At 46.5% G+C, this 12,523-nt stretch overlaps 1 protein-coding gene across 2 annotated transcripts in view; it reads right to left on the bottom strand.

Moving 5' to 3' along the window:
- The window catches only part of LOC143957716 (cytosolic phospholipase A2 gamma-like), a 138,052-nt gene extending 128,909 nt beyond the window's left edge, over positions 1 to 9,143 (bottom strand). The window contains exons 1-3 of one of the 2 annotated variants that reach the window (XM_077467414.1): positions 9,096 to 9,143; positions 8,957 to 9,014; positions 526 to 545 (exon numbers count right to left, since the gene is read on the bottom strand). In XM_077467414.1, coding sequence (XP_077323540.1) covers positions 526 to 545; positions 8,957 to 8,971 — 35 coding nt within the window. In that variant the 5' untranslated portion in view covers positions 8,972 to 9,014; positions 9,096 to 9,143. Of the gene's footprint in view, positions 1 to 525; positions 546 to 8,956 lie in introns of both variants that reach the window. The other variant, XM_077467413.1, reaches the window with a different exon arrangement.
- Between the last annotated feature and the right edge of the window lie 3,380 nt (positions 9,144 to 12,523).

Genomic DNA, 12,523 nt, shown 5'->3' with positions numbered 1-12,523 from the left:
TAGGCATTCAGGTTGGCCCTTGCACTACATGGTTTTGGTAAATCAAAAGTCCAAAAATATGCCGAAAAATCTAATAGTGTGTATGGGAGGGCCTTTTCTGTAGGATTTAGTATCAAGTTGGCCCATCCTTTGCATCTATAACAGCTTCAACTCTTCTGGGAAGGCCGTCCACAAGGTTTAGAAGTGTGTCTATGGGAATGCTGGGTCATTCTTCCAGAAGAGCATTTGTGAGGTCAGGCACCGATGTTGGATGGGAAGGCCTGGCTTTCAGTCTCTGCTCCAATTCACCCCAAAGGTGTTCGGTTGAGGTCAAGACTGTGCAGGCCAGTCAAGTTTCTCCACCCCAAACACGCTCAACGATGTCTTTATGGGCCTTACCTTTGTGCACTGGTCTTTTTTTCTACAAAAAAGTAATGTATGCAAGATTTTCGAAATACAGGATGAAAGATGCATGTTGTCAGCACCACCCCCCCTTCTGTAGAAAAAGAACTATATTAAAAAAGGTGTTAAAATTTCTTTACTTACCCATCTACTTCAATATTTCCCTGTGAAGACACAAAAGACACATTGTGATGTTCAGGAACAGTCTGGTGATACAAACCAAAAGGACACATTTTCCCAGAATGAATGAGAAGTTCTTGTGACCCCGGAGGAGATCTCACACATCACACATTGATTTTTGCTCCACTCATTTCATCTCTACAAGTCGGTGGGAATAACAAATCCGTTATCAGGAGCTTCATGGAAAGGAAGGTAGAAGGTGGGGGATGGGGGAACGGTTTGGCCCGAGCACAAGTTTGGGCCAAACTTTGGTTGTTTAGAGAACATTATACAGAGTTTGGGGCAAGTTTGAAAGCCCCCAGAACACCGTTAAAGTCTAAGAGACACCAACATGAAAAAAAAAAATCAAAGAGTGTTCATTGTAAAGGCTTACAAGTTACCCACTTAAATCCCTTCCTAATCAGACCAGTTTTCAGCTTTTGGTGCCCTCACATTTTGAATGACAGTCAGTCATGCAAAACTGTACCCATATGGAATTTGTCCTCTTTTCCCACAAAATTGAGCATTCTTTTGGTGGTATTTAATAAACACTGGCTTATTTTTTGCGCTATAAAGAAAAACTGAATTCTGAAGAGAAAAAAAAAACAAACAAAAAAAAAAAAACACACACTTTTCATCGTCTGTTATAAAATTTTTGCAAATTATACATTTTTTTCCCCCCCCTTCATAAAATTTTGGGCAAAATTTATACTGCTACATATTTTTGGTAAAAATAACCCAAATCAGTGTATATTATTTGGCCTTTGTAAAAGTTGTAGCATCCACAAGCTATGGTGCCAATCTCTGAAAACTCAATGCACCCGAAGTACTGACGGCCCATTTCTTCATCTTCTATCACCCCGCCCGATGAGAAACACCACAACAAAAACACACCCAGCAACAGCTCCGCCAAGTTATGCTTCTTCATTACAGTTCTTATAGCCGAGGGCTGGGGCTACTGATGTAAAAGGGTGACCCCCCCCCCCCCCCCCGATGCCTCATGACATCAGACAGGGTGGGGTCACCCACTTACATCACCAAGTGGTTCCACCCTCAGCTATACAAGAACTGTCACCAAGAAGAAGCGTCACTTGGTGGGAGCCTCCCATGGAGGCGGATCTGTTTCTTTTTTTTTTTTTTCAGCTCGTCGGGCAGTGCGATAAAAAAAAAAAAAAGTCCATTCATCCATAATAAAGTTCTTGTCCCAAACTGTCTTGTCTAATGCGTCAAATGGTAGGGGGGTACAATGTACCCAGTTACCAATTCATATAAGGGGGCAGGATCTGGGGGTCCCTTTGTTAAAGGGGGCTTCCAGATTCCAATAAACCCCCTGCCCAAAGACCAAGGGTTGTGGGGGGGGTGAGGCCCTTGTCCCCCATCAACGTGGGGACAAGGTGATGGGGTGGGCTACTCAAAAAGTACCCTCCACATGTTGAGGGCATGTGGCCTGGTACGGTTTAGAAAGGGGCACTATAACCCCCCCCCCCCCCCCCCTCTTCCTGTGGCCTGACAGGTTGCATGCTTGGATAAGGGTATGGATTTTGGGGGGACCACTACACCATTTTACATTTTGGAGCAGGGTTCCCCTTAAAATCCATACCAGACCCGGGGGGGACCCTTACTTTTGTTTTTAATTTTTGTTCCGGGTCTCCCCTTAATATTCATACCAGAACCAAAGGCCTGGTAATGGACTGGGGGGGCCATGCCATTTTTTTTCAATGACTTGTCTATATTGCTAAGACCCAACAATTCATTACAGACACAATCAGTTTTAACCACTACAGATCCGCGCTATTGCCAAATGACGGCATTAGCGCGGACCTACATTTCCGGGACTACGTCTATTGACGTCGTCCCGGTTACGAGCGGCCTGCGCGCCCCCTCAATACAAGGGACCACCTGCCACCTGCCTGTGCCCACCTGCCTCCCGCAGTGCCATCCTGAAGTAAAATAAAAGCAAAAGTCAGTGCCCCCCGTCAGTGCCACCCAATCTGCCTCAAAGGTGCTGCCCAGCAGTGCCGCCCATCAGTGCCCAGCAGTGCCGCCCATCAGTGCCCAGCAGTGCCGCCCATCAGTGCCATCTATCTGTGGTACCTATCAGTGCCCATCCGTGCCACCCATCCGTGCCATCTTATCTGTGCCCACCGGTGCAGCCCATCAGTGCCCACCAATGCAGCCCATCAGTGCCCACCAATGCAGCCCATCAGTGCCCACCAATGCAGCCCATCAGTGCCCACCAATGCAGCCCATCAGTGCCCACCAATGCAGCCCATCAGTGCCCACCAATGCAGCCCATCAGTGCCCACCAATGCAGCCCATCAGTGCCCACCAATGCAGCCCATCAGTGCCGCCTAATCAGCGCACTTCAATGAAGGAGAAAAAATGACCCGTTTGCAAAATTTTATAACAAACTATTAAAACATGATTTTTTTTTTTTTGCATCTTTTTTTGTTTGTTTAGCAAAAAATAAAACTCCGAGCTGTAACTAAATACCACCAAAAGAAAGCTCTATTTGTGGGAAAAAAATGATAAAAATTTCATTTGGGTACAGTGTTGTATGACCGCGTAATTGTCACTCAAAGTGCATCAGCGCTGAAAGCTGAAAATTGGTCTGGGACTGAGGGGGGTTTAAGTGCCCAGTAAGCAAGTGGTTAAATGACAATTTTTCCCCCTTTAGAAATGTTATTTTGCTGTGGTATTGCTCTAAAAAAAGGGGGGGGGGGGGAAAAAAAAAATAAAAAAAATAAAAATAAAAAAAAGTGCCACTGCATACTATAGACCCCCCCCCCCCCCATATTTAAAGGAATATTTAATTTGTTTCACTTTAATTAAAAAATCACTGATCCCCAAAAAGCATCAATTTTTTAAAACTTTTTTGCATTGACAAATGTCCCCTGGGGCAGGATCCGGGTCCCCAAACACTTTTTATGACAATAACTTGTATAGAAGCCTTTAAAATAAGGTCTTTTGATTATTCATGTTAGTGTCCCATAGACTCACTTGGGGTGTTCTTCCGAATTTGTCATGAAATGCTTTACATGCTCACCAAAGCAGTGCAGATGTCAATATTTTTCAATGCATATTATTAATGACGGGTCTTTGAGTATTTGACGTGGGGCGCCCCCCCCCCCCCAAATTTCCATACCAGATCCTTTATCCGAGCACGCAACCTGGCAGGCCCCAGGAAAGCATACCAGGCCATATGCCCTCAACAATGGGAGGATGCTTTGGGGGGGGGGGGGGGTCTGTGACCCCTCAAAGCACCATGTCCCCATGTTGATGAGGACAAGGGCCTCATCCCCACAACCCTGGCCGGTGGTTGTAAGAGTCTGTGGGTAGGCTTATCAGAATCTGGAAGCCCCTTTAACAAGGGGACCCTCAGATACCACCCTCCCCCCCCCCCTTTTTGTGAAATGGTAGGGGTAATTTTGTACCCACTTAGCATTTCAAAGAAAGTGTAAAAAAAATTGGGCTTCAATTGCCAGTGTAGAATATGGGTTTAGTGTCAGTCTAGGGATAGAGTACCATCATCCAGCTTTGCATAGTGTACAGCTAGAGAAGGGACAGCTCAGATAGTGTCAGTGTAGCGAGACCGTGTCAGTAATCTTTACATTGGTGTATAGCTAGAATAAGGACAGTTCAGATAGCATCAGTGTAGTGACGGTTGCATACCAGCCATTTGATTGTGTTACTGCCAGTTTAAGGCCATATAGGTCTGTGTACATTTGGCGCATTATATTATAGTGTATCCGTGGAGTATGTCTAGTGTGAGTACTCAAAGTGCACCAAACACCTCTACATTGTGCATAAAGTACAGATTTCCACCATTTTACTCTTGCTTATAAGCACCGCCCCCTCCCAATAATGTCTGGGGGGTGGGGGACAACAAGGAGAGGCAAATGTTCCCTTGGCACTGTGAGGGGGGGATCAGCAACAAGTGTCTCCACAGGCCAAGGTGGACGTGGCGGTCAGTCATTTGCTCTGTTTAGCAAGTTAGCACATGTCATCCAGCCACAGCATGCAGAGGAGGTGGTGGACTGGCTTACTAAACCTTCCTCATCCTCCGTCAAGCAAGCACGGACAAGTTGGCAGTACCCTGCAGTAGCCAGAGTGGATAAACCTGTCTCCTTGTCCACATCCATTCTCACCATAGCCCCAACATCCGCCATGGAGGAGTCAGCTGACTTGTTTGACCACAGCGTCAGACACTTGTTCCTTGATGACGTCCAGCCATTACTGGAGTCAGATGTTATGAGGTTGAGGATGACAGGAAGATGAGCCTAGAGGGGGGGGGGTGATAAATAATGAAGGATGAATAACCAAACGTATGATAACGCTCGGGTGCCAGATAGAGGAGGAAGTCTGAAGGTGAGGCGGCACAACCACAAGGAGGCCGACATGTAGATAGATTAGAGAGCAGCCCCCCTATTCCACCACATTCTGAAGATGTCATCTCCCCGGCCCACTCCCCAAATCTCAGCTGTCTCGGCCCCTCAGCACTTTGAGGCTGCCTAGCTGAGGGGGTTCAATCATTTCATCTGGAAGAAGGTTTTTGGTGTAGGTTTCATGGGCACAATTAACATTCAAAGACCAATTTTTCAGCACCTGATACTTCTATACAAAAGTGACACCAGAATGTACCCAACAAATCCCCAATCTTATTCCCAGTGCACTACATTGTGACCACACACGGCTCTCCAGATGTTGCTGAGCAAAATAAAGGCAGCTCACAGGGAACATTTTTGGCTTTATAAATTCAGTTATTGCTGCAGCAGATTCTAGACATGGTACAGATCTGCCACTTTACAGGTAGACCAAGTGGACCCCCCCCCCCGGGTGCACTCTATTGGAAAGAATTTTTATGCCATCACTTTAACCGCTTCAGCCCAGATGGTTTTACCCCCTTCCAGAAAAAAAAAAGTTTGCGATTTGGCACTGTGCCGCTTTAACTGACAATTGCGCGGTCATGCGACATTGCACCCAAACAAAATTGACGTCCCTTTTCCCTGCAAATAGAGCTTTTAGGTGGCATTTGTTCACCTATGTGGTTTAAATTCCCCCCCCTCTATAAACAACATTTTTAATAAATATCCAAAGATATAAAAACAAAGTTTCTTCAGTTTAGGCCAATATGTCTGTCAATAACTACCGTATATACTCGAGTATAGGCCGACCCGAATATAAGCCGAGGCCCCCAATTTACCCCCAAAAAAACTGGCAAACTTATTGACTCGTGTATAAGCCGAGGGTGAGACATGCCTGTCCATCCCTGTGTGTGTGTCCGTCCCTGTGTGTCCGTCCGTGTGTGTGTGTGTGTGTGTCCGTCCCTGTGTGTCCGTGTGTGTGTGTGTCCGTGTCCGTGTCCGTGTCCGTGTGTGTCCAGCCTACCTGTGTCCCGAGCCTCCGTCCCGTGCCTTGCCTCCTTGCCTCCGTCCCGTGCCGTGCCTTGCCTCCGTCCCGTGTCGTGTCGTGCCTTGCCTCCGTCCCGTCCCGTGCCTTGCCTTGCCTCCGTCCCGTGCCTTGCCAGGATCGCCTCGGCGGCCATTCTAAAATTCAAAAGCCCCGCCTCCGCCTCCGCCTGTGATAGGCGGAACACTGAATTTCCCAGCAGCCTGTGTTCCGCCTATCACCGATATCGTCTCATCCTCGTACTACGGACGAGGATGAGACGATGTCCGTGATAGGCGGAACACAGGCTGCTGGGAAATTCAGTGTTCCGCCTATCACAGGCGGAGGCGGAGAAGGAGGCGCGGCTTTCAAATTGTAGTATGTCCGCCGTCTGTCTGCTCGATACGCTGATCGAGCAGTCAGACGGCGATGACTCGAGTATAAGCCGAGGGGGGCACTTTCAGCCTCAAAAAAGAGGCTGAAAATCTCGGCTTATACTCGAGTATATACGGTATTCTACATATTGGGGGAAACACATGCAATAAGTGTATATTGATTTAATTGCTCAAAAGTTATAGTGTCTACATAATAGGGGATAGATTGATAGCATTTTTATTCCTCACTAGTAATGGTGGCCAGCTGCAATTTTTATTGTGACAGACATTATGGCGGACACATCAATGCTATAAAAAAATGCACATAATACTGCAAAAATGTCACCAGCAGTGAAGGGAGTTAACACTAGGGGTGATGAAGGGGTTGTGTTCCCTAGTGCGTGTTCTAACTGAGAAGGAGGGGACTGACTAGTAGACATGTGCAGACTAGAATATTTTGTTTCGTTTTTTCGTTTTCGTCCGTAAATTTTATTTATTTAGTTACTCCCGAAATTTGTTTTTATTTATTTCGTTTTTCGTGCAAAAACTGCATTCGTCCGAAAATCCACATGAATTACGGTCGAATCTGTCTTGGAAGGCTTATGGTATCTGTCGAATGGATGAAGATTCGATGGAGCTGCTAAACTATATAGCCTATAGGCGGAGCATTCGATTGCCGAAATGTACGATTGCAGTGTCGTATAGTTGCAACGATCCCGTCGAATATTATTATAAACGTGCAACGATCCCGTCGAATATTATCATTATTTTTTTTTATTTACTTCCCCCACCCAATTCCAGTATCGTTTCTCTGTCGATTCTGTTCTCTCTATGTCGAATATTTACTCTCTGTCGAAGCTTTTCTATATGATAGGACTAATAGAGGTAAACGAAACTTAGGCACATTCGACCACAGGTTCAATAGACATATGGAGTCACGTCGAATCTCCTATTCTATATCGAACTGTTGTAACAACGAAAAAAAGCATTTATTTATGTCGGATCTTTCGTTTTTCGGAATCTGCACTTTCGTTATCGTTTGTCAAAACGAAAACGAAAATACCTGAAATTCGGACGAAAATGCATTCGGACGAAAACGAATGCACATGTCTACTGACTAGGGGAGATGACAGATCGCTGCTCATACTTTGTATGAACAGACGATCTGCCACATCTCCCCTCAGAGAATCTGGATATCAGTTTTTACACACAGATCCTGGTTCATAGAGACCACCAGGCACTCACATCGGATCCGGGGGTGAAGTGCACACCTCTAGTGGCCACCAGAGGGAGTGACAAAGCCAATTTGCGCAGCCGAGTCATGCTGCCGCAGTACTGTGGCAGCTGGTCAGAACACACCCCACTGCTCATTTAAAAATGATGTTTATCAAACTTTATTGATGCACATCCCCCCAGGGCAGGACCTGGACCCCCAATTACCTACATATAACCCTTCACAAAATAGGCAGTTTTGATTTTTGACACACTTCAATGGGGTTCATTATTCGGGTCTAAAAACCCTTTGCGGTGGTCGAAAGTTCTGGTGTGAACTGAACAGGAGTCCCTTCAGCCCACCCCTAGCCCCGATTGGCTGGGAGGAGAAACAATCGCTGGGGCTCAGGAGGAGACCCTGAAGTCATGATCTGGATGGGGTAAGTGTGAGACTGACCAATAAAGTCACAACTGCATAGTGTAAACCAGGGGGGCCCACATGTGGCCCACGGAGCCCTCTAATGTGGCCCTCGACCTGCTGCTCTAGATGGCAGGTTGGCAAGCCCAGATCATGGGTTTCTGACCCTCCATCCTAGAGCAGCAGTTTTGTGAATGAAGCCACTGGCAGTGCAAGCAAGTGCCTGCAGAGCAGAGCCACATATGCTTTCTGTATAGTGCCCGCTCCTGTCACAGGCGGAGTGATACCAAATGCACTTTGCCTAGGACAGCAACAGCCAGCGATACCAGAATGCAAGATGGCCATTAAATGTAAGTTTACTACTAAACTCACAGTAGATATTTGTTTTGCAGTGGTTACTGGGCTGCTTTCAAACTGATCTGCAGGTGCAGTGCAGCTGCGGGTTACCTGCATTGAGCCATAGACTTATATTACCTGTGGGTTTGTTGCACCTTCAGAATATAATAGAAGTTTACGGAAAAGTGCATCTAACCCACAAGTTCACTGCGCTGCACCGGCGGTTTGGGCAAATTGCAGCGCATCAGTGTGAAAGCAGACTTAGGCCCCTTTCACATGATTGGTCCGACCCAAGTGGACTTACTATTCACCTCTATGGAACAGCAGATGCAAACGGACTTGTGTACCTAAAGAAAAAGGGCATCGGCCCCTTCCATCTGGGCGAATCGGATTGGATCAGAGGGCCCATAGAGTAGAGTGGGCTGTGTCAGGGGACACGGACCTCTCACCCTCCCACTCCGCTCATTGTGGCCCACGACCAGTTACCAATTCGCTTAAGTGGCCCTCGCTCTTCAAAAAGTTGGGCACCCCTGGTGTAAACCTTGCTTTAGCCTAGATAATCCTGTGAGTGTCCTGCACCACATTGAAATGTACATGGTGTTCATGCCGTCTGCTGCAGGTGTGAATGCTAAATTAACACCTCAGAAAATGCAGAAATGGATAGTATGGGAAAAAGAAAGTCACTCACCTTATTGGCCGCCATTGGAGATGAAGGTAGGTCACCGCTTATCTCCCAACATGTAAATCTGATAAAACAGAATGCAGTAGTAAGACTTGTGAAGAGGAGGAGCTCAGATATACAGAAGACGGGATGGAGATGGCTGTACCAGTAATCAGATGATGGGAGAAGTGTGGTTGGGAAGGTTTATTGGAACATGTGGAGTTTTTAGCCTCGTATAATCCGGACCTCACATCATATCATTGGGGGGGGGGGTTCTAGAGTAGGGATGAGCTCCAGCGTGTTCCATTGCTCCATGTGTAGAGACCGCCAGGAAGTCGGCGCACCGCTAATCAAAGGCAGAGAGACATTCCCCGACCTCTACAGCCGCACATCAGGGGAATGTCTCACTGCCTGTGATTAGCGCAGCGCCGACTTCCTAGCGGGCTCTGCACATGGAGCATGTGAACACGCCTGAGATCATCCTTATTCTAGAGTCGCCTCCTCATCCCTTTATAACCCAAACACATTATACAGGTTCTGAGACTAATGTAATGCAGATAAAGCACAGAGTTTAGTTACCACCTTAACCACTTCCCGACCGGCGCACGACGATGTACGTCGACAGAATGGCACGGGCAGACATACATGTACATCCAATCTTCAATGCCGCCCCGCCATCGGGAGCGCGCCGCCGGCGGCGTGCTCCCAAGGCTGATCGGGACCCCCGTGAGACCGGTCGTGGGACCCGCGGACTCGATCGCCGCGGGTATACCTGCGATCGTCTCACGGGACGGCTGAATGGAGGAAATGCCGTGTAAACAGCATTTCTCCATTCTGCCTAGCAATTAGTGACGCTGATCTCTGCTCCATGTGATTGGAGCAGAGATCAGTGTTCACAAAATGAAAGCCCAACCCCCCCCACAGTTAGTAACACACCCCTAGGAACACTTAACCCCTTCACTGCCAGTGTCATTTACACAGGAATCACTGCATTTGTATAGCACTGATTACAGTATAAATGACAATAGTCCCAAAAATGTGTCAAAAAAAATAAAATTATTAATAAAAATGCTATTAAACTATCCCTATTGCGCAAACCAATCAATAATCGCTTATTGCAATTTTTTTACCAAAAATATGTAGAATAATACGCATCGGCCTAAACTGAGGAATATTTTTTTTTTTTTATATATATATTTTTGGGGGATATTTATTATAACAAAAAGTAAAAAAATAATGCGTTTTTTTCAAACTTGTCGCTCTATTTTTGTTTATAGCGCAAAAAAATAAAAACCGCAGAGGTGATCAAATACCACCAAAAGAAAACGTCAATTTTGTTTGGGAGCCACATCGCACAATTGTCAGTTAAAACGACACAGTGCCGAATCGCAAAAAGTGGTCTGGTCTTTGACCAGCAAAATGGTCCGGTCTGTAAGTGGTTAATGAGCCACAGAACCTGTGTGATTCATATGTGGTCAGTTTTAGAGGAATGAGGGGGAGACCCTAGTGGGACCCCCGACACCTCCAACGGGGGTTGTTTTTACCAGTCTGGTTCTGTTCCAGCAGTCCTTATCAGAACATGCCAGGTTCCATTGGTAAGGACTGATCTGTAGGGGGGAAAACCCCCAAACACCCCTCTTCCATGGAACCGCAGACCTCAATGTAAGATTATTACCCATAAAAGCTACAAAAGACTAACATTGTGAAGAACGATCTTCCCTAGGATGAAGCATATGGAGACATTCCATTACAACAAAGTCCTCCCCCCTCCACAGTCTTTATTCTCCCTCCTCATTTCCATGTTGGATTAGTAGAGCCCCCGCTGTACAGACCCCCCCACCTTGGATGGAAGCTCTGCAGGTTTCATAGACCCCAGTACTGAGGTGGGACCCCGACCTCCCTCTACTCCACACCATTCACAGACAACAATGTCCCAGGCTTCACTCTGTGAATGGGAAGACTTCCCCCCCGAGCTTCCTCTTCTCTTCATTATTATTACATTCTCACACAAGACATTAAACAGGGACCCCCCACTTTGGTGAAGAAACAAACAAGCCCCTCTACCTGATCAATGTACATTGCAAGGATTGGAGGGAACTTTGTTGCAGTCTTACCTTGTGTTGGGTGATGTCAGTGTGCAAAGTAATCAGAATGGGAGTGACTTTTATTACCGAGCAGCTGATGAACTTGTTGGGTTTTAATGAGGAAAATTGCCAATCAGAATCCCTTTAGGTGTGATTAACCCTTTGGGGGCATCTCACCATAAATTGAATATCTGTCCCTGGGGGGCTACACTCACTTCCCCCCTGAATCTGTGGAGGCAGCCATGCTTGTCACTCAAGGGGAACAACACACGTCTGCCTTTCTTCATCTCCAGTATATGGGGATTGATGGGAGTCGTAGTTTATACAAGAAAGATGAAGTTCTTGGCGCTTTCTTTGAAGCTCACAGGAAGTGACACGCGCTGTACATTGTATTTCTGGGGTCATTTAGCAGGAATTTTATCTACTTCCTGAAAATATTTTTAATGCTAAATTCCAGGTATGGATGTTTTATGTGTAGTTACAATGGATCTATGTAACTATGTATATACCATACCTGTGAGGTCTCTCTAGAAGCTGGAAATCACTGGCTGCCTACACCTCTACTACACAGCACTACTACACCTCTACTACACCTCTACTACACTGGTACTACACCTCTACTACAGCACTACTACACCTCTACTACACCTCTACTACACTGGTACTACACCTCTGCTACAGCACTACTACACCTCTGCTACAGCACTACTACACCTCTACTACAGCACTACTACACCTCTACTACAGCACTACTACACTGGTACTACACCTCTACTATAGTACAACTACACTGGTACTACACCTCTACTACAGCACTACTACACTGGTACTACACCTCTATTACAGCACTACTACTAGGGTTGCAACCTCATCCCTTCAAACCTGAACACATATTAATTATACAGGTTCTGAGGCTAGTTTAATGCAGATAAGACACCAAGTGAGTTTAATTTACACCGTAATCAGCCACAGAACCTGTGTAATTAATATGTGTTCAGTTTTAAAGGAATGAGGTGGCAACCCCAACTACTACACCCCCACTACAACACTGCTACACTCAGTGGTGGCCCATGCATTAAGGGTGCACAGGTGCCGCCCCACTCTTCTGCCACCCCCCAGCACCAATAGATGGATGCATGCATTGCATGCATCTACTGTATCTATGGCCACCGCTGCCACCCCCTATTCAGGCGCCCAGCACCTTTTCGGGTGCAGGGTGCCAAAGTACATCAGCAGGGGGAGGTTTTGAAGTACCTGATTGGAGCCATAGGCTCTAATAGGTGTCAAAAAAGGTGACCTGTGAGGGCCATGATGGATAGAAAACCAAATAAATATTTGCTTTCCTAACATTAAACCTCCTCTCCACCAATCAGGTGTTTGAATCTGTTACCCGTCACCTAATTGGCTGAAACAAAAGGCAATGTGATTGGATGCCAGGCATCCAATCATAGCAGAGAATGGGTGGAGAGGACAGAAGATGACATCGAGGAGTTGTCCCACCGAGACAGGT

The sequence above is a fragment of the Lithobates pipiens genome, unplaced genomic scaffold (assembly GCF_037356315.1).
Source record: "Lithobates pipiens isolate NorthernLeopardFrog02 unplaced genomic scaffold, aLitPip1_a1.2 Scaffold_55, whole genome shotgun sequence".
Classification (NCBI taxonomy): Eukaryota; Metazoa; Chordata; class Amphibia; order Anura; family Ranidae; genus Lithobates; species Lithobates pipiens.
The sequence above is the reverse complement of the archived record's forward strand: the minus strand, read 5'-3'. Positions and strand labels throughout refer to the sequence as shown.